Source organism: Copadichromis virginalis, linkage group LG23 (assembly GCF_057382275.1).
Source record: "Copadichromis virginalis isolate Kocher_CV1m ecotype Utaka linkage group LG23, C_Virginalis_male_GT1.1, whole genome shotgun sequence".
NCBI classification, from domain to species: Eukaryota; Metazoa; Chordata; class Actinopteri; order Cichliformes; family Cichlidae; genus Copadichromis; species Copadichromis virginalis.
In genome coordinates, this window is record NC_140639.1 from 51,456,381 (window position 1) to 51,476,080 (window position 19,700).

At 42.0% G+C, this 19,700-nt stretch overlaps 1 protein-coding gene across 2 annotated transcripts in view; it reads left to right on the forward strand.

Annotated features, from left to right (window-relative positions):
* dmd (dystrophin) overlaps nucleotides 1-19,700 on the forward strand; it is a 289,532-nt gene that overhangs the window by 155,815 nt on the left and 114,017 nt on the right. For both annotated transcript variants that reach the window (XM_085449001.1, XM_085449002.1), the window contains exons 25-31: nucleotides 1,195-1,340; nucleotides 3,736-3,836; nucleotides 4,421-4,532; nucleotides 4,672-4,785; nucleotides 5,056-5,211; nucleotides 5,299-5,469; nucleotides 19,173-19,355. In XM_085449001.1, the coding sequence (XP_085305127.1) occupies nucleotides 1,195-1,340; nucleotides 3,736-3,836; nucleotides 4,421-4,532; nucleotides 4,672-4,785; nucleotides 5,056-5,211; nucleotides 5,299-5,469; nucleotides 19,173-19,355 (983 nt within the window). The remainder of the gene's footprint in view (nucleotides 1-1,194; nucleotides 1,341-3,735; nucleotides 3,837-4,420; nucleotides 4,533-4,671; nucleotides 4,786-5,055; nucleotides 5,212-5,298; nucleotides 5,470-19,172; nucleotides 19,356-19,700) is intronic.

The window sequence follows — 19,700 nt, forward strand, 5'->3', positions numbered from 1 at the left end:
TGGTTTACACTTTGTGTCCCCCGTGTCTGAGTAGGTGCTCTCAGGTCAGCGTGTTAGTTACGTCATGGTCATTACTACAATTCTAAATTCTAGAAGCTTTTTAACAACATGTTCATGTCACTTTTATCAGTAATGACACTGTCCTGGCTTGTTATATATGAAGACTTTTCCAGCTGACTGATCTGGAAGGGAATTCTTATTTAATTCCAGTAACTAGCAGAGACAAAGTAAATGATATATGGATCAGATTTTATTTATTTATTTTGGATTTAATGCTTTTCTACTCAGCTTGATCACTCAAAGTGCTCTGTGCAACGCCTTATTCACTCATTCATACACGTATTAATACAAGCACTTTTTTCTACACCTAAGAGCTTTCTAGTTAACATTCACACACATTGATGACCACATCTGCAGCACCTGCTCTCCCTCCTGCTCAGGAGGTAAGCAGACTTATTTTGTGTTTAAATTAAATGCTACTACACAAATATGTTTTTTTAAATTGACACTGTCAGCTTCATATAGATCCTCAGAAATATGAGCTGCGTTCAAGTACCAGTGGAAAACTAAGACTGGGCCTCCTCTGTATTCCTGCGTTTTTTTGTTTTTGTTTTTTCAAATTAAACTAACATTTCTTTCTATAAATAAACAGAACAGTTTGTCTTCCCTGTACTAGAAAGCGTAGGTTTACCAGTTACAGACACTACTCAGTAGCCTCTGAGGGTTAATATTTGGTTTAAATAAGCTGCTGCTACATGCTGGACGTTTTTTAGCTTGGAAAAGTCAAATCTGTGTGAGTGAACACCATGGTTACACATCCTCTCAAATGAGCACATGCTAACTACTCACTGTAACGTTAGGGTGGCTGTAGCTCAGGAGGTACAGCACGGCATCTACTGATCGGAAGGTTGGAAGGTCAATCCCTGGCTCCTCCTAGTTTGTCCTGGGGCAAGATATTAACCCCGAGCACTTCAAAGCATAGATACAGTGAATGTCACTTTTGTACTGACTCTGGCTGAAACAATGCAGCTTTATGCCAAACCCATACTTGTCCATCAAATTGCAAGCCAGAGAAGTGCGATTGGTCACTCCAGCGAGCATGTCTCTAGAATCCAGTGGCAGCCTGCTTTACACCACTGCACAGACTTCTCTGAGATATCGCTTTTCTTTCATCTTTTTCTTGTCTGTCTTTAGTTTTGGAGAGTTTGCCCCCAGCTCGCTATAGGGAAACAATATCAACATTGTTGTCATGGTTACAACAGTGTGAAGCCAAGCTGGCCATTCCATCAACAGCTGTTACAGAATATTCAATCATGGAGCAGCGACTAAAGGACAATCAGGTTTGTTCCCACACACACATACGCACAGTTCTAACGATGGCTTTTAACTACTGTTGAAGTGAGAAGCAGGCCAATGTTTTGTTTGACTGACATTATAAATTGACCATAATTCACTGCTACATTACATGGATGTTATCTATTTGACCTTTAATAGGACTTAGATGTCAGCTCTATGTTGATGGCTAGAAAAGGAATTCTATTTACAGCATCTCTCTGAAGGCAGATGCGATGTGGTCACGTCCGGCTAAATGAGAAGATGGCAGAGGTTTGGAAATGATACACTATGGGGCGATTGTGGCTGAAGAGTTGGGAGTTCGTCTAGTAAAGCGCTATATAAATACAGGCCACTTACCATTTTTATTTGGTGGACTAAAGTAAAATGTTAATCGTAGCTTTAAGTCTCCCTTCAATTTTTCTTATTGAAGAAGCTGATCAAGATCAAACATATGTGACCCATAAATACACTGAGAGATTATCTAACAGCACGTTTGGTTTGGGGCTATATAAATAAAATTGAAGTGAATTGGATAGATGTTTGGACTTTAAATAAGCCTGCAATGAGACAGGAGGGAGGGTCAGACTCAGTGAGGGCCCGTCTTGGATGTTGTCGATCTGCCAGTGGAGCCATAGTGATCATAAGCATGCAGCAGATTAAAAGGACGTTGTTGATGTATCCCCATAGTCATGTTCAGATGTTCAGCGTTTCAATTACTCCGAGTGTTTAAAAAGTCAACTGGCATTGATAAAGACAGCTGTCCTCGTTACTTCTTACTTTAACTAAAATATTACCTACTTTTGCTACATATAAACTAACATGTAATTTGCATTCATATAGATTATGTGACAAGTAAAGTTTAAATGTTGAATCTGCATATCATAAATTTACAAATTTATTACATAGATTTATGCTCATGAGCCTCTTTGACTTTCCCTGCAGGCCTGAGTTGCTTATGTTCAGCTGACGTGTGCATGCACTCAGCGCTTTGTAAGCTTGATAACTTTAATGTAGAATAACAGAGAGATCAGGCCTTGTAGGCTGAAATTAAAGGTAATTATAGATAGAGCAGCACTGTGGTGAGGTGGTTAGCTCTGTTGTCTCACAGCAAGAAAGTCCTGGGTTCGATATACTACATCTGTGCCGGCTTTGTTTGTGCAGAGTTTGCGTGTTTCTGCATGGGTTCTTTATCCCACAGTCCAAAGACATGCACTGGTGATTCTAAATTGCCCATAGGTACAAATGCGAATGAGCTGGAATAGGCTAAAGAATGGATAGATAATTATACAGAGAAATTCATCTTCTGTGTCCTTCTTCTCATATATAAAGACAGGAATTCCACACATGTACATGTCTGCTCTCTGCAGATAACAGCATCCAGATGAGTGCTGCTGTCATGTGGAAATTTAACTCTTCTCCCACTGAAAAATAAAACTTGAGACAATATTAAAAACAACCTTATTGTGTTGAGTTAAATGACAGCTTGAAGAGAGATGAGCATTATTATGCACAGCTAGTTGAAATGATTAAAGTCAGGATTGCAGGATTCCCTCATCACTGATTTAAATGTCATGACTGATTTTGGGATTTTGATGTAGTGGGTGGTAAGTAGTGGTAATTTATGGATGTTCCCCAATCAGGAAATTGGGGAAGAAGAGAAGAAGAAATTACTTGTATATAGTGTATGTTTTATATGATGGAAGAAAATGAAGTTTGGGATATAGCCACTAGAACACGGGTTGTTTGACCTGTATGGGGGCTTTGCCGTTGGCTTCCTGCTTCTCTCCTGCTTTGCTTCTTGTCTTTCTTCTCATCCTGGGCTTAAAACTGAGAGCTGACCTGTCCAGGGGCTGTTCTCAAAATGAGCTAATCTAAGCCTCTGAGCCACCTTGGTCTTCCACTTTCCACCTCCAATCTTAAGTGCACCAGAAACATTGTCACTTATTCAGCTGAAATTCATTTTTCATGGCAGAAAACAAATTGTAAATCTACAAAAAGCTTTCTGTTACTAAATGTTAATGCAGTAGCCACGTTTGGAGTGAGCCTATGCTCTCTATTAATTGTTCTTTCCCTTCCCACTGAGAATTGTATAAGGAAACAAATCATTTTGGCTCCATCACATTGTGAGACATGTTTTCCTTCGTTTCTGCCAAAAGATTTAGCAAACATGATTCATGAGCACTGAGTGACTAATGTGACTAATTTATTGTAAAGTGCTTAAATTGACCGTATGCACAGGAACATTATATAATATTAATGATGTTCCTTGTTTGGTTAACTTAACGTTTATGTTTTCTTAGAGCAAAAATTAGTTGACAGCATCTGGTTTATATGTATGTAAATAGATGGGACAGACTAGGACTTGCCATACTGTCTGTCTGTCGCTCTGCTGCTCCTCAGGCTCTCCAGGTGGCTCTGGCTGAACACCAGGGGGATGTGAACTACCTGACTTCAGCTGTGGAGCTGGTCTTCCAGAAAGCACCACCAGATGTCAGTCAGAAGTAAGAGCTGAATATGTGCAATGCAAATAACTAAGGTGTGTCAGTTCTGCAGATCCCAGTGCCCATGTAGCGGGACGTAGATTGTCCCTTTTCAGCCATCTTTGCAGAGGCTCAGGCCCTCTAGACTGCTTAGTTTTTCTTAGAGATTTAGCACTTTATGCTCATTTGCTTCATTGCTTCTGAAAGAAATAGCTGCTGTTAACTAAAACATTTCCCGTTTATTAATAGTTTGTGTTTAGCTGCTAGTTTTAAGAGGTGAAGAACTGAGAGGAGATTGGTCAAAGTATGCCTCTGCCACAGAGATCAGAGCAGTAATGGTAAATGGACTGGTTCTTTTATACTGCTCTTCTACTCTACCTAAGGACTCACAGCAAAGGCCATAATGGTCCACTTGTCCCATTCTGTTGTACATTTTTTGGCCTTCAGACAACAATTCTGATTGCTTCACTGCCAGACAGGACAGGCAAAAAAGAAAAAAGGAGGAGTACCAGCGCTCTTAATCAACAAGAAAGTTGATTGAGAACGATTCAAGACGTACGCATAGAAAACAAGTACTAAACCTCCCTTATTTTCTGTGCGTGTAGGTATCGCAATGAGATGGATGCCATCATGGGGCGTTGGAGACGACTGGGCTCCACTTTGACAGACAGCGCCCAAAGAATACAGGAACTCATGGCCAAACTGATGCAGTTTGAGGTACACGGGAGAGAGCTTTTTAAATGTTTGCATTAAAGTTAAAATAATTCTTGAAGTAATGTTCTTAATATAAAGAAACAGAGATGCTGTAGATTTGTTTCTACTGTTTCTGCTTTCTGTCTGCCTCTCTCTCTGTCAGAATGACGTAAAGACTTTAAAGAAGTGGATGGAAGATGTCGACGTCTTCCTAAATGAGGAATGGCCAGCACTTGGAGACTCTGAGGCACTCGAGAAACAGTTAGAGCAGTGCACAGTAAGGATTAAAAAACTGCATCCTGTCATAACTGTAGATCTCTTTCAGAAGCAACAAATTACTGTTGTTACCAAAAACAAACTTCCAGAGTTTATAGAAGCTTATTTCCTTATATATATATTTAAAGTTCCCCTGAGAACTGATACAATAAATAGTGAAGGTTTCACAGTATCTGAGTTTAGAACACATCACTCAAGGAAAGACAAATATGGGATACAGCCAACCAAAGACAGATAGTCTGCCTGTATAACCTATATCTCGATTGGCCAGGCTTTGGTGAATGACATTCACACCATCCAGCCCAGTGTCAATGGCATCAACGAGGTGGGCCTGTACCTAAAGAAAGAGGCTGAGCCTCCATTTGCTGTGCATATCAAGAAAGAACTGGACTTACTCAATGCCCAGTGGGAAAACATTTGCAAACAGGTGTGTAGCCTTTATCCACAGTCTGTTTTCATGCTTGGAGTCGTGTTCAGCATTAAGCACCTTTGCTGCTATGTGTTATCTGTCTAGGCCTATGCAAAGAAGTCAGCTCTAAAAGGAGGCCTTGACAAGACCATGGCTCTGAGGAAGGAGATGCAGGAGATGCAGGAGTGGATCAACCAGGCCGAGGAAGACTACCTGGAGAGAGACTTTACATATAAGACGCCTGAAGATCTATGCAAGGCTGTTGAGGAGCTAAAGGTATATGTTAGTGTGAAGCAAAAACCTGATCTGCTTGCAAAGGTAAACAAATAATAAATATTGTGTGACACAGTCTGAAGAGGCCGGATGAATAACGGACTGGGTAAAAAGGGTGGACAAGAGGGTGGAAGGTTTCATGAGCCTAAATCATGCCTCACACTTATAACTTCATAATGTAGCTTTAAGGGAAAGCTCGTGGAAATGCCTAACCGCTTTAGTAACTAGGAGAAGATGTCATTCAAGCACATGTATTTACATGAGGTGAAACTAAATTTCCCAATTAAAGTCACCAATATATCATAGAAAAAAAAGAATGTATTTACTGTGTAACAATAAGCATATTTACAGTTTAGTGTAAATGAGAAAAAGAAACATATAAAATAAGATACATTAGAAAATACCCCACTGTGGGCAGTCTTCTATCCGTCAAGTTTGGGTCCTCTATAGAGCATCTTTGCTGGTCCTGTGCTTTTCTGGACAGAGATCTCAGATGGTGTTCCCGGGGCCTGCTAGGGCTACTCACCCGTTTCGCAGGGCGCCGAGTGCTCTGATTGCCACGGGGACCACTTTGCCTTTACCCTCCACATCTTCACTGGCTCCTCTGTCAATCCTTTGTATTTAGGTTCTCATGGTCCTCCTTCCTGATGTTGCTGTCACTACAGCCTTCTCCCTCTGCTAGTCACTCTCAGTAACTCAATATATTTCATCATGGTACTGTGATACACTGTATTGCCAAAAGTATTTGTATTTGCTTATCTGCCTTCACATGCATATGACCATGAGTGACATTGCCTTCTTAGTCCATCGGGTTTAAAATGGCGTCAGCCCACCCTTTGCATCTAAGAGACCATTAACTCTTGTTGAAAGTTTTCTGGCTGCTCTCTCAGCCCTTGGTGTTTCGTGTTCTTTCTTCCTCATGTTGCTATCGCTGGTATAGCTACATATATATTCCTACAGCCGTCTTCATCTGCTTGTCCACCACTACTATGTCCAGTTGGTTAGCCACAGGATATTAGTTCGGTCATTCTCAACCACCCTGGGGGACGTATCCTATTTTGGCTTTGAGACTTCGTAGCCATATTCGGCATACATATTTCTGTATGCTGTGTGATCCACTTGGTTACAGCGTCTTGCACCCTGCAGTTACATGCTGGATTGTCTCTGGCATCTTTGCACAGCCTGTATGTGTGAGTTTCTGTGTGTCGCCTGTGAGAGGTGTTCACGATGTATGTCAGCCACTCCAACCGTTGCTGTGCAGTCTCTTACGTCCTGGAATATTGTTGGGGCCTGCAGCTTTATGGGGGTCGCTGCTGCTGAGGTCATGCAGCAGAAGCATGGGGGTAGTTCATCTAGTATAGGGCCGGATATAGTGAAGGGGGAGGTGTTGGAGTCCTTGAAGAAGGTATAGATGTTATTGGTGTTTGGTTTTATGGTCGGTGATGTATGTATCTTCATTACGCACCGAAGTTTTACCCATTTAACATGTAGAAAAACCGAGAAATCTTTAGATAATAAACTTATTCACAATGAGTCCGTAAGTAATTTTTGTTTTAAACAAACAACTATTTATCATTTTTGTCACTAAACTGCTTCGTTAGTCTGCACCACTTCTTCAAAAAAGGAACAATTTAAACAGAATTTGAACATTTCCAAACATGGAAAAACGAAGTCTTAAAAAAAGAAATACAGAAACTTGTGAACAGAGATGAAAACTATATGATTTAGTGAGGGTTTAATACTATTCACTCGTAGTGGCTGCAGTGAGCCTGTTTTTGATTGCAGAGCTGTGGCGGGGAGTGGTCTGTGGCGTGGCTGTGGGTGAGGCGGACGCACCTGAGCGGCATCCCTAATCACGCCTGGCCGGCTTAAAACAGAATGAACTAGGTCCTGTCGTTGTTGTTGATGATGTGTGTGGGCTCCAGCCGAAGAGCTGCAGCCGCGTGTGTAAGTCGACAGCCGCAATAAAGACGTGTACTGAAAAGTTCGAAAATGTGGTTCGGTCTCTCGCGCCGCAGTCGTGGGTTTCAGCACCACTGTAAACGCCTCACAACAGACACGACCACGTTTGCACTTTTCAGTACACGTCTTTACTGTGGCTGTCGACTTACGCCTGCAGCTTTTCACAGGATGCACATATTATTAAAGTAACTGCCGCAAATTTCTTTGTTCCCACGCAAAAGTAATTTCAGTGTTAAACATTAGTTCCACATGGCTTTTCTGCCAGGTAACTTGTGCCCCACCTGTCAGAACTCTCACACACTTTGAGAACCACTGCTTTAAACTGACAAAAATTGGATTTTCAGTAGTCCGGCCTACTTAAGATCAATATACAATACAATACAATACAATTTTATTAATATAGCACGTTTAAAACCGGGGGTACACCAAAGTGCTTCACAATAAGGAATAACAGTAAATGATTACACTGAGCAGTGAGTCATTAATACAAGGTAAAATAGAGAAAATAGAGAAACAAACAAAAGCGATCACCCCTAATCTTCCGATGGTGCCTGGGCTAGAAGTAACTGACCAGAAGATCGTAAAGAACGGCTGGGAGTATAGAGACTGAGGAGGTCGGTGAGATAGTCAGGGGCATGGTTGATTAGGCATTTGAAAGTAAGCAGCAGAACTTTAAAATCAATACGAAATTTAATAGGCAGCCAATGTAAGTCAGAGAGCACTGGAGTAATAGAGGCAAACTTTCTAGTTCCAGTTAGGAGACGAACCGCAGCATTCTGAAGGAGCTGTAATCGTTGGAGGTGAGCAAGTTGGAGTCCAGAGTAAAGCGAGTTACAATAATCTAATCTGGAATCGCAAAGGCATGTGCCAGTTTTTTAAGATCTTTGTACGGTATTAGTGTTTGACCTTTGAAATTTGGCACAATTGGAAGAAGCCAGATTTAACTACTGAGGAAACCCGTTTATCTAGCTTAAATGAACTATCCAGGCAAACACCTAGCTTACTTACAGTATCTGTAAGAAAGTAAGCAAAGGGACCAAATCGCGCAGCTAGCTGGTATCGTCGAGTGTGACTATCAAAAACCATAATCTCGGTTTTCTTCTCATTTAAAATGAGAGAATTGGCTGACAGCCACTCTGTAACCTCTTTCAAGCAGTCAGACAAACGATTCAATGAAGCTGGCAGGTCATCACACTACTGGAAATAGATTTGAATGTCGTCAGCATAACAGTGGTAGGAGATCTGATATTTGTCAAAGATAGAACCCAGGGGTAGCATGTACAAGGCAAATAGTAGAGGGCCCGGCACAGACCCCTGCGGTACTCCACAACAAAGAGGGGCAGCGGTGGACGAGTAGCAGCCCATCAGAGAAAGTCCTACCCGAGAGGTAGGATTTAAACCAATTAAGGACAGAATCCTTGATGCCTATAACATGTTCCAGTCTCTCTAAAAGAATTTTATGGTCTACCATATCAAAAGCAGCGGACAGATCCAATAAAATTAAAATGGCAGGGCAACCTAAGTCAGTAATTAAAAGAAGATCATTGAAAAACCTGCCGTTTCAGTGCTGTGGTGAGGTTTAAAACCAGACTGAAATGTGTCACTGTTATTTGCGTTTAAGTAGGCCTGTAGTTGCAAAAGCACAGTTCTCTCTAATATTTCAGATAAAGTCTAAATGAAGTTTAGAGATTGGCCTATAATTCACACGGTCAGTGTGGTCGAGGCTGGTTTTCTTTAGGACAGGTTGCACCACTGCATGTTTAAATGCAGCTGGGACACGGCCCGTGAGTAATGATAAATTAATCAATGATAAGAAATGAACATCAAACCCATCCTTTAAAATCCGGGATGGGAGGAAATCATGAGCCGAGTTCGAACTTCTCAATTGATCAATTATACTTTTAAAAGTAGAAAGTGAAATTGGCTCACACTGGCAGAAGTTGGATGGAGGTCCACCAGGAAGATGAGGGAGTGAGGTTTTTAGATTTTCCTCGTGAAGTAATTTAAAAATTGCTCACAGAGAGCTGGGGAGGCAAAGTCTAGTTTATCAGGGCAAGATTTGATGGCAGAATTGAAAATTTTAAACAGGGCCCGGGGGTTATGGCTATTAGTCGCCACTGATGTTGGACAAAAAAGCAGCTTTAGAAGTCTTAACAGCGTCCTGATACATAGTGTGGCTGCTACATAAAATGTCGAGGGATACCCGAAGCTTGTCTTTTTTCCACCTCCTCTCAGATTGACGACAAATACGACGTAAGCCTCATATAGAGTAATTTAACCAGGATTGAGGGGAGGATCTAACATGCTTCATCTTTATGGGGGCCACTAGGTCCAAGGTGGTTGAGCATGTGGATAACATAGCAGTCATAACTTCATCAGCCGAGGGGGGAGTACAACACTTGAGGTCCATCACATCAGGACCAAGGCGGACAGAGTTTAGAAAGACAGCAGTGAAATTAGCCGCACTCTCAGAGTCGATTACACATACAAGGGCGACAGAGATCAGCAGTGTTTATATGTGTTACACCTAAGTCTGCATTAAACGTTACCAGGAAATGATCAGAGATACCAACGTTGTCAATGTCCTTAATGCTAATATTTAGGCCATATTGGAAGACCAGATCCAGCATATGGCCTTTTACATGGGTCGGTGCACTCACTCACTCATTGTATAAGGTTAAAAGAGTCAGTGAAAACAAGGAAATCCTTGGCTAAGAAGTCCTCCTTACTGCAGATATGTATATTAAAATCACCAGAAATAAGAACACGTCATAATTTAAAAACAGAGAAGCTAGAAAATCCGCAAATTCGGGAATAAAAGACTTATTGTATTTGGGTGGCCGATAAATCACAGCACGGAGAGTCATAGAGGGGCCAGTCAGTTCCAATAATTGAGCCACAAAGCTAGAGGAAGTAGGAGAAGGCAGTCGCCGAAGTTTAAGTTTATTTTTAAAAAACGCGGCTATGCCTCTGCCCTTCCCCAAAAGTCTCGGTGAGCTGAAAAAACCACAGTCAGGGGGAAGAAGTTCAGAGAAGGAGAAAACTCACCGGGGCGAATCCAAGTTTCAGTCAGGAATAAAACATCCAGGTGCAGGGTGAGAAAAAGATCGTTTAGGATGAAGGTTTTATTCACCAGCGATCTTGTGTTTAACAATGCCATCCGGCTCTTAGTCACCTCGTCCCCGACAGAGGCGCGTCTCAACTTGCTTAGGTGCCTGAGTCACGAGTCCCAGAGGTCCCAATCCAGGTCCGAAGTGGCGAGCACAACACCGTAAAGGTCGGATACAATTGAAGTCCAACAGGGCAAATCCGGCGATGGCTGAGCAGTTTGAAGGATGGCCGGCGGTGGGAGGTGAATGGAAATTGCAGAAAGTCTGGGATGGGAGAGGAGTTAGCCGCAGCATGTACCTTAAGTAAGGCTTTAAGGCGAACCCGAAGTCCACTCCGCTTGCCACGCTTCCTGGAGCGCCTCTTAAATAGGGAAGGTGGAGGCAGGCAGAAAGTTCTTGTAGACGGGCAGGTACGCAGCAGCGTAGCGTCTCCTAAGTCCCAATGTAGCTCCAGTTCGTGGAAGAGAGGTGGCCGGAGATTTAGCAAAGTTAGACGATCATATGTGATTAAAGCATTGTTCTCAGAGAAGCATGAAGCCAAGACAAGAATAAAAAGCACACAAATGTCTACATAAAAAGTGTGAAAACAGAGACGAGGGTAAGAAGAGGTAGGACGGCCTGCCGAGCACACTGGCGCCATCTTAGTACAGTACAGTACAAATATGGGCTGTATGTGGCCTCAATGTAAAATTAGTTTGACATCCTTGCTCTATGTCATTACTCCAGTCGGAATGGTGGCATCAGGGAGGCGCAACCCATCCCATTGTGACACAGCATCAATCGTAATTTAAATTTCTCTTAAAAAGTGGAAAAGCTGGCAATTCCTTAGCCCGTGGTGACAACAGAGACCTCCACCTCACAAAATGTAGGGGAAGAGGCTCTCCAAAGCTCACACTACTAAGCAGCTGCTGCTTTTCCCCGATTGTGTGAACATTGGACGTCATTATGGATCAGTGTCTCCATTTTACCACAGCTGCAATGCAGGCGCCAAAAAAAACAACAACAAAAACAACATCATGCCAACCATTAAACATGATACTGGTAGTGTGATGATCGAGGGCTGCTCAGGACCTCAACGTATTGCTGTGACTGTTGGAACTTTACAGGCCATCAGTTTGTTTCCTGAAACTCAAGTGCACTTGAATTATGCAGCAGGACAGAGAATTCTGCAAAGAAAAATGGAAAGAATTCCATCCATGTGAAAGACTCATTACCAGTTATTGCAAAAACCTTGATTGCACTTCTTGCTGCAAAGTGTGGCACAACTAATTATGAGGTCTAGTCAGCTTGAAAATGTTTCACCTCTCATCTAAGAGGCTCCAAATCTAGAACCAAAAGGTGGAGAGGCCCAGGTATTTAAACCCTAGTGAGGGTTTTCCCTTAGGTTGTTGAAACACTGTGAATCATGTGTGTCATCACATGAGCCAAGGTGTAAAAAAGGAGTGGGTTATTAAACCAGAGGTATCAGGTGAGGCAAGATGTGAGTTGGGGTTGTAGTGCCTGGGAAGGAATTTCAAGACTGCATTGTAGGTGGCTGACAGTTGGTGTTATAATCCACCCCTACATTCAATGATTGTCATTCACAGTGGACATAGATGGCCTTATTTACTTCCCTCTCAAACAATCTGCCTGCTTGGTCCAAAATATAAACATTGTCATCTAGTTTGAATTACCTGGGACTCTCCACTGTTTGGTTTTAGAACTGAAGAAGCCTGTTGGATGAGAGGTGAAACGTCTTCAAAACATTTAATGGAGTCCAGTGTCTTCCTTCCAAACTTATTTGACTACCATGACCTGTGTCGATCTCCAGCAACGCCCACAAAAATCCTTACACGGGAAGTTGATTTCAGAGCTCTGATTTAAAAGCAAACAAACAAAAAACTCCTACTACCTGATCGTATGAGTCTTAGCCAGAAGATAATGCAGGGCCCTGGAGCTGAAGTCTGCGAAGTCTCATCCAGTACTGAGTACCTCGAAATCGTCCCAGTGTGTTCCTTACTAACCCAGATATGAAGAAACCTGAGTAGGTTGTGGACTTCTTGGGAGCCGCTTCGCAACAGGAACTGGTTCTCAATTCCCATCCCTACTCAGTGACCTCACCCCCGCCCCCCTCCCCCGCCCCAGTGATGGATGAGTTGTCCTCCTTGTCCCCAGATTCAATTGGACTCCTTTTTCAGTCTGACGGCTCCTTTCACCTCCAATGTCCACCAGCTAGTTTGAGGGTTATCACCGCAACCATCAGGCACCAACCACCTGGTGGGGATCAGTTGACAGCTTATCCCCTCTCTTCACCTAAGTGTCCAGAACATGCGGCCGCAGATCTGGTCATGCAATTGCAAAATCCATCAGCAACCTGCTGTCTAGGCTGTCCTGGTGCCACATGCACTCATGGACATTCTCATGTTCAAACATGGAATTCATTATGGACAAACTGTGGTTTGCACAGAAGTCCAATAACAGAACACTGCTTTTAAGAATAATTACCCCCACCAAGGTTGTTTTTGGCAGCATGTCATTATTCTACTTTTAAAATCAATAATTCGAAAAGATTTGAATTCTGGTAAAACTTTGTAGGAGCTTAGAATGGAAAATCATTAACCGTTCAATAAAGTTTGGTTTCTAAGGTCAATTTATTGCCGTATATCTTAGAAACGGATTCATACAAGCTTGGTGTGCATTGTCAACATATAGTAAGAACCTCGGATACAGGAGGAACAATGCGGTTTTCGTCCTGGTCGTGGAACACTGGAGCAGCTCTCTATCCTCTCGAGGATACTCGAGGGTGCATGGGAGTTTGCCCAACCAGTCTACATGTGATTTGTGGACTTGTAGAAGGAACTCGACCGTGTCCCTCGGAGTATCCTGTGGGCGGTGCTCCGGGAGTATGGGGTGTCTGGCTACGGGCCATTCAGTCCTTATACGACTGTCGCAAGAGCTTGGTCAGCATAGCCGGCAATAAGTCGGACTTGTTCCTGGTGGGTGATGGGCTCCACCAGGGATGCCCTTTGTCACCGATTCTGTTCATAGTTTTTATGGGCAGACCCAGGCCACGCTGGAGAGATTATATCTCTCGGCTGGCCTGGGAACGCCTTGGTGTTCCCCCGGATAAGCTGGAGGAGGTGGCTGGGGAGAGGGAGGTCTGGGCTTCTCTGCTTGGGCTGCTGCCCCCATGACCCGGCCCTGGATAAGCGGAAGAAAATGGATGGATGGATGGATAGTAAGAAGCATATAAAGATTATAAATATCCTGTCACTTTTGACCTCTGACCTATTCTTCAAGGTCAGATGAAAACAAGTGATAATAATGCTGTATAGAGCTATTTAAAACTGTTTCTTACTGTCCTTGTTTGTATTGACCACGTATAGGCATATAGGTAATCATATATGGAGATTCTAAATATCAATACTTTGTGACTTTTTCCTGTCACTCTAGCCCAGTACTGGCTAATTTCAGATACTGATTCTGAATTTCAGATACCAATTTTTATTCTGACCTTAACAGAAACATGTTTCTTTCACTTTGTCTTACTCACATACCCTCAGTCACAACTTTGTGTCTCTTTTTCAATCCTGTCTCAAGTCCCGATGCCTCAGTTTTCTATTAAAGTTGCAGTGATTCTCCACTGAAACATTTTTTGCTAGCTTTTTATAACGTTCATGTGATGTATTTGTGATGTAAATATGTGACACTATTTCCTTTCCCTATAACCAAAAGCCTTAGCAATCCATCTGCCATTCTCTACACCCCCTGAAAAAGTTGAGATTCAAGCTTTTCGTTCTCTTCTCTGCTCTGGCTTTGTGCTACAAGGTGAATGGAAACTCGCTAGCTACACTCCTTCACTCATCAGTATGTTGGCTTACTCGTTCACATCATCTCTTTACACTTTGTGACTTTGTCAAAAGGAAACACAGTGGTGTGAAAAAATGCCCCCTTTATGATTTCCTTTTTTGTATGTTTGTCACACTTAAAAGTTTCAGATCAAACTACATTAAATGTTAGACAAAGATAACACAAGTAAACAAAAATGCAGTTTCTAAATGAAGGTGTTAATTATTAAGGGGAAAAATATCCAAACCTGCTGGTTGGGCCACCCATAGCAGCAACAATCAAGCATCAAGCATTTTGGTCGCCTCATCTTTGTAGAATTGTTGTAATTCAGCCAAATTGGAGGGTTTTCGAGCTTGAAGCATCTTTTTAAGGTTGCCACAGCATGTCAGTCGGATTCAGGTTAGGACTTTGACTAAGCCACTCCAAAGTCTTCATTTTGTTTTTCTTAAGCCATTCGGAGGTGGACTCGCTGGTGTGTTTTGGATCATTGTCCTGCTGCAGAACCCAAGTGTGCTTTAGCTTGAGGTCACGAACAGATGGCCATACATTCTCCTTTAAGATGTTTTGGTAGACAGCAGATTGCATGCTTCCATTTACCACAGCCAGTCTTCCAGGTCCTGAGGCAGCAAACCAGCCCCAGACCATCACACTACCGCCACCATATTTTACTGTTGGTATGGTTTTAGTTTTTTGAAATGCTGTGTTACTTTTACTCCAGATGTAATTGGACATACACCTTCCAGAAAGTTCAACTTTTGCCTCGTCCGTCCACAGAGTATTTTCCCAAAAGTCTTGGGGATCATCATGATGTTTTCTGGCAAGACTGAGATGAGTGTTTATGTTCCTTTTGCTCAGCAGTGGTTTTTGACATGTCGCCATTTTTGCCCTGCCTCTTTCTTATGGTGGAGTCATGAACACTGACCTTAACTGAGGCAAGTGAGGCCTGCAGTTCTTTGGATGTTGTTCTGGGGTCTTTTGTGACCTATTGGATAAGTCATCACTGCGCTTTTGGGGGAATTTTGGTCAGCCAGCCACTCTTGATTCTCCGCTGTTCCATGTTTTTGCCATTTGTGAATAATGGCGCTCCCTGAGGTTTGCTGGAGTCCCACAGCTTTAGAAGTGACTTTATAACCTTTTCCGGACTGAGAGATCTCAATGACCTTGTTTCTCATTTGTTCCTGATTTTCCTTTGATCGCGGCATGATGTCTGGCTTTTGAGGATCTTTTGGTCTACTCCACTTTGTCAGGTAGGTTCTATTTAAGTGATTTCTTGATTGAGAACAGGTGTGCAGTATTCATGCCTGGGTCTTGCTAGGAAATTGAACTCAGCTTTCCAAAAATGTGATACACCACAGTTAATTTATGTTATAACAGGGAAGGGCAATCACTTTTTCACACAGGACCACGTAAGTTTGCATTTTTTCCCTCTACCATTAACACCTTCATTTAGAAACTCCATTTTTTGTTTGCTTGTTTTATCTTTGTCTAATATTTAAATTTGTTTGATAATCTGAAACATTTCAGTGTGACAAACATACAAAAAAATAGGAAATCAGGAAGGGGCAAACACTTTTCACACCACTGCATATTGATTCCCTTATTTGTGCACCCATCTCTCTATTCTTTAAGCCTTTTCTCTTTGTTCCTCATTTGTCTTGTTTCATATCCTTCAACCATCTGTCGTTGTTTTCCTTTTGGTATTCAATAATTTTTAAGACTTTTTTTTAAAATGATGAAGCTTGGAAATTCAACCAAACCAAATCAATTAAGCTGAGGCTGAGACTTTTCCATATGCAGTCATAGTAAAAAGAACATACAATTCTAAAGTTCTCAGCAGACCATAAAATCAAGTAAATGCAAACTCAGATGAACAATAAAACATGGCGTTTGACACCTTGTCATTCAGCTGTGTGCTAGCGCAACAGAGTATTGCTGCCCATCAGTGTGGGAAGGGTTATAAGGTTATTTCCATTAATTTGAAGTCAATGATTCTACAGTGAGAAAAACATTCACAAGTGGAAAACATTCAGGAAGCTTCCCAGTCTTACTAGTGCATGTCCTAGCACATTCACCCTAAGGTCAGAGACACTGCAAGAACAGATCCATATTTCAGACTTACAGGCCTCAGAAGGTTCATCACAAGACCTCTGAAACATTGTCCTTTGGACAGGGGATACCAAATTGCAGATTTTTGGCAAAACTAAATACCTTACCTCCCATCAAAATAACTAGTGACTTTCTCATTGCCCTGACTCTGACCACATCAGCATCCTCATCTTCCTGGACCTTTCTTCAGCCTTCGACACCATTTATCACACCATCCTTCTCTCGCCTCTAACCAGATAGCTTCTCAAACTTGCCCTCACTGGTACTGTACTTTCCTGGTTTCAGTCCTACCTCTTCAACAAAACACAGTTTGTCACCAATGGAGGCTCCAGTTCCACCTCTGCTCCATTTAACCAAGGTGAGCCTCAAGGTACTGTGCTTGGACCCTTTCACTTCTTCATCTTAATGCCCCACTTGGCCAGATCATCCGCCACCATGGTTTCTGGTTCCATTCCTATGTTGATGACATACAACTTTTTCTCAGTACCAAACCCTCCACCCAGCTCTACCCACAATCACTTGCCAGCTGTCTGCATGAAATAAAAAATGGATGTCATCTAACCAACTCAACCCAACAAACTGAATTCTTGGTTGTTGTCCCCAAAGCCCTACTCTGGGAGGTTGGCAATCTACATAGATGGTTTCTCATCTCACCATTCCCAGACATTTCTAATCTGGATATTGTTTTGTACTCCCACTTTAATTCCAGGCTCATATCAAGTCTGTAACCAAAGCAGGGCTTTTTTCACCTAATGAACCTAATGTCTCAGATTTAGCCATTATTAGCTGACTCTGTAGCAGAGACTCTAGAACTCACCCACCAGGCTTCCAAGAGACTAAGCTCTGGGAACACCCCCACCCTCATAAATCTCCACTGGCTTCCAGTAAAATCACACATTATTTACAAAATCCTTCTTCCTGCTTACAAATCCCTCGCTCCCCTGTCTGGCCTGCTGCACCCATACATGCAGTCCTCTGTCATGGGACTGCTTTCTGTCCCTTGTACCAGTCTCCAAACCTTTGGGGACAGAACCTTCAGTGTGGCAGCCCCCCACCCTCTGGAACGCTCTCCCATCTGAGCTTTGCAAGGCCCCGTAACTGGAGTCTCCTAAGAAACTTCTTAAACTCACCTCTTCAACAAAGCCTTTTACTTCTAGCTTGTTTGTGTATTTAGTCTTAAACGTCCTTAGGTTTCTTCAAATGCACAATACAAATAGGGGAGTCACCTGGTCATCTTGGAGTCATGGAATCGACCATGAACTCCTTTTTTATACTATCTGTCCAACGGCTAGTCATGGCCAAAACAGAGTCACGCGTTAGGGTTGCTGTGCATAATTGTATGCAAATCTCAATGCACTGAAACAACGCTGCATAGAAGTGTGGGTCCAAATTTCTTCACAGCAGTGTAAGAGACTGATAACATCAGACAGAAACAATTCAAGAAATGGCTACTAAAGGTGTTTGGGTCCAAATGCTACTAAATCATGAGGTTTAGTAAGTTTTTCAGAAACTTTTTGTCAAATAATTTGACACAGTGAAATGTGTTGTGCTGTTCATCTGAGCTTTCATTTCAACACCTGCTGATAGAACGTGTACTTTCTTTTTACCGTGACAGTAACTGTGTCAGCCACAGTTTGTGCTTTCAGTTGGTGGTTTTCAGCTTTTGGGTATATCATAAAAAGCGGATTTTAAACAACATCAGAGACGCATGATGTCTAACAGAACATGATTAAGTTGCCAACCAACTGGCATGTCAGCAAGTCTTCATTTTACTTATGAACCTATTTGTCGACTGATGTTCAGTAAGTTTCTCATACCAGATCACTCACAGTCTGTAACTTCCTTCTATTGGGCTGTTCTTTATTTCATCTTCAAGGCAAAACTCCCTGTTTGCATTAAAGAGGACACAACATTTGGCTGTTGTAGTGCAAGGCTCTCTTAGTTTTTCATTTTTAAACTACTCAACAAAAAACAATGGTGCACCTTCTTTCTCTCTGCTTTCCTTTGCAGTAACTATTATTTCACTTCCTTCAGTCACACAGTTTTCAAAATCTCTTGGCTCTGTGAACTAGGCTTCTCTCTCTCATAAAGAGAAATGAGAACACGGTGATGTGTTCCAAATAACAACCATAGAACCTATAAGTTTTAAACTTATCCATATTCTCTAACATATACAAAGTGTGCAAGGGTTATGAATCGAGCCACATAAGGTAACAAAGTTTCCTTGATAATGCCGCTAAGTGAGTCCTCATTGTTTCCTACATGTGTGACTAGTACTGACTACTTTAATTGAGCACCTCCCCTTTTGTAACCACATACAATGACCATATGCAAACTAAGTACTGTGGAAACTTTATTGTTGGATGATCAACACGTCACAATAAAAGTCATTCTCAATGTGGAACCACTTTGGAACATATCACTACGCCACCATTTCTCTTCATTTAAACCGCAAGCAGACAGTAAATAAGCTCGTTCCGTTACTTAACTTACTACAATACTGTATGCAATTTTATTTCATGTTATGTTAAGGATTAGGGAGGTCTCACTACTACAGCCTCACTTTCTAAATGTATACTTTCCCTCATTCAGTACTTTTTTGTTGGATGTAAAATTAAAGACTGCACAGTTTTTCTGTTAGCAGTGTGAAGCTTCATTTCTCTCAGCTTCTCTCTGTTTGTTTGTCTGTTTGTTCATCAGACGGCCCAGGAAGAGGTTCATTCTAAGGAGCAAAAGGTCAAACTCCTGACTGCCAGTGTGAATAGTTTCATTGCCAAAGCCCCGCCCACAGCCCATGATGCTTTGCACTCAGAGTTGGATGTACTGACAGCCAACTACCAGCGCCTGTGCAGCCGCCTTGATGGGAAATGTAAAACTCTAGAGGTACATTGCATTCTTTCTTTTCTTATTTGTTATCTCTGCAGTAATTTCAACCTTGGTGTGCACAGAAAACATTTATGTAAATTTTATGTAATGTTATGCACTTTTATGTAAAATAGTCATGTCCTTACAAGGGGCTTCAAGGCTGATGCTTGCATACATCATGCACAGCTCTAAAGGGGTGTTTTGCTGTAGATATGATTTTAGAGAGTGTATAATAGATATTATAGCTGAAATGAACCAAGTCAAGCCAATTTTCAGACTTTTTTCTGTTCCTTTTTTTTCATTTTATCATTTTACCATCAAATTCTAAGCCTCATTAAAAAGAAGTCTTATGTTCAATTGTAG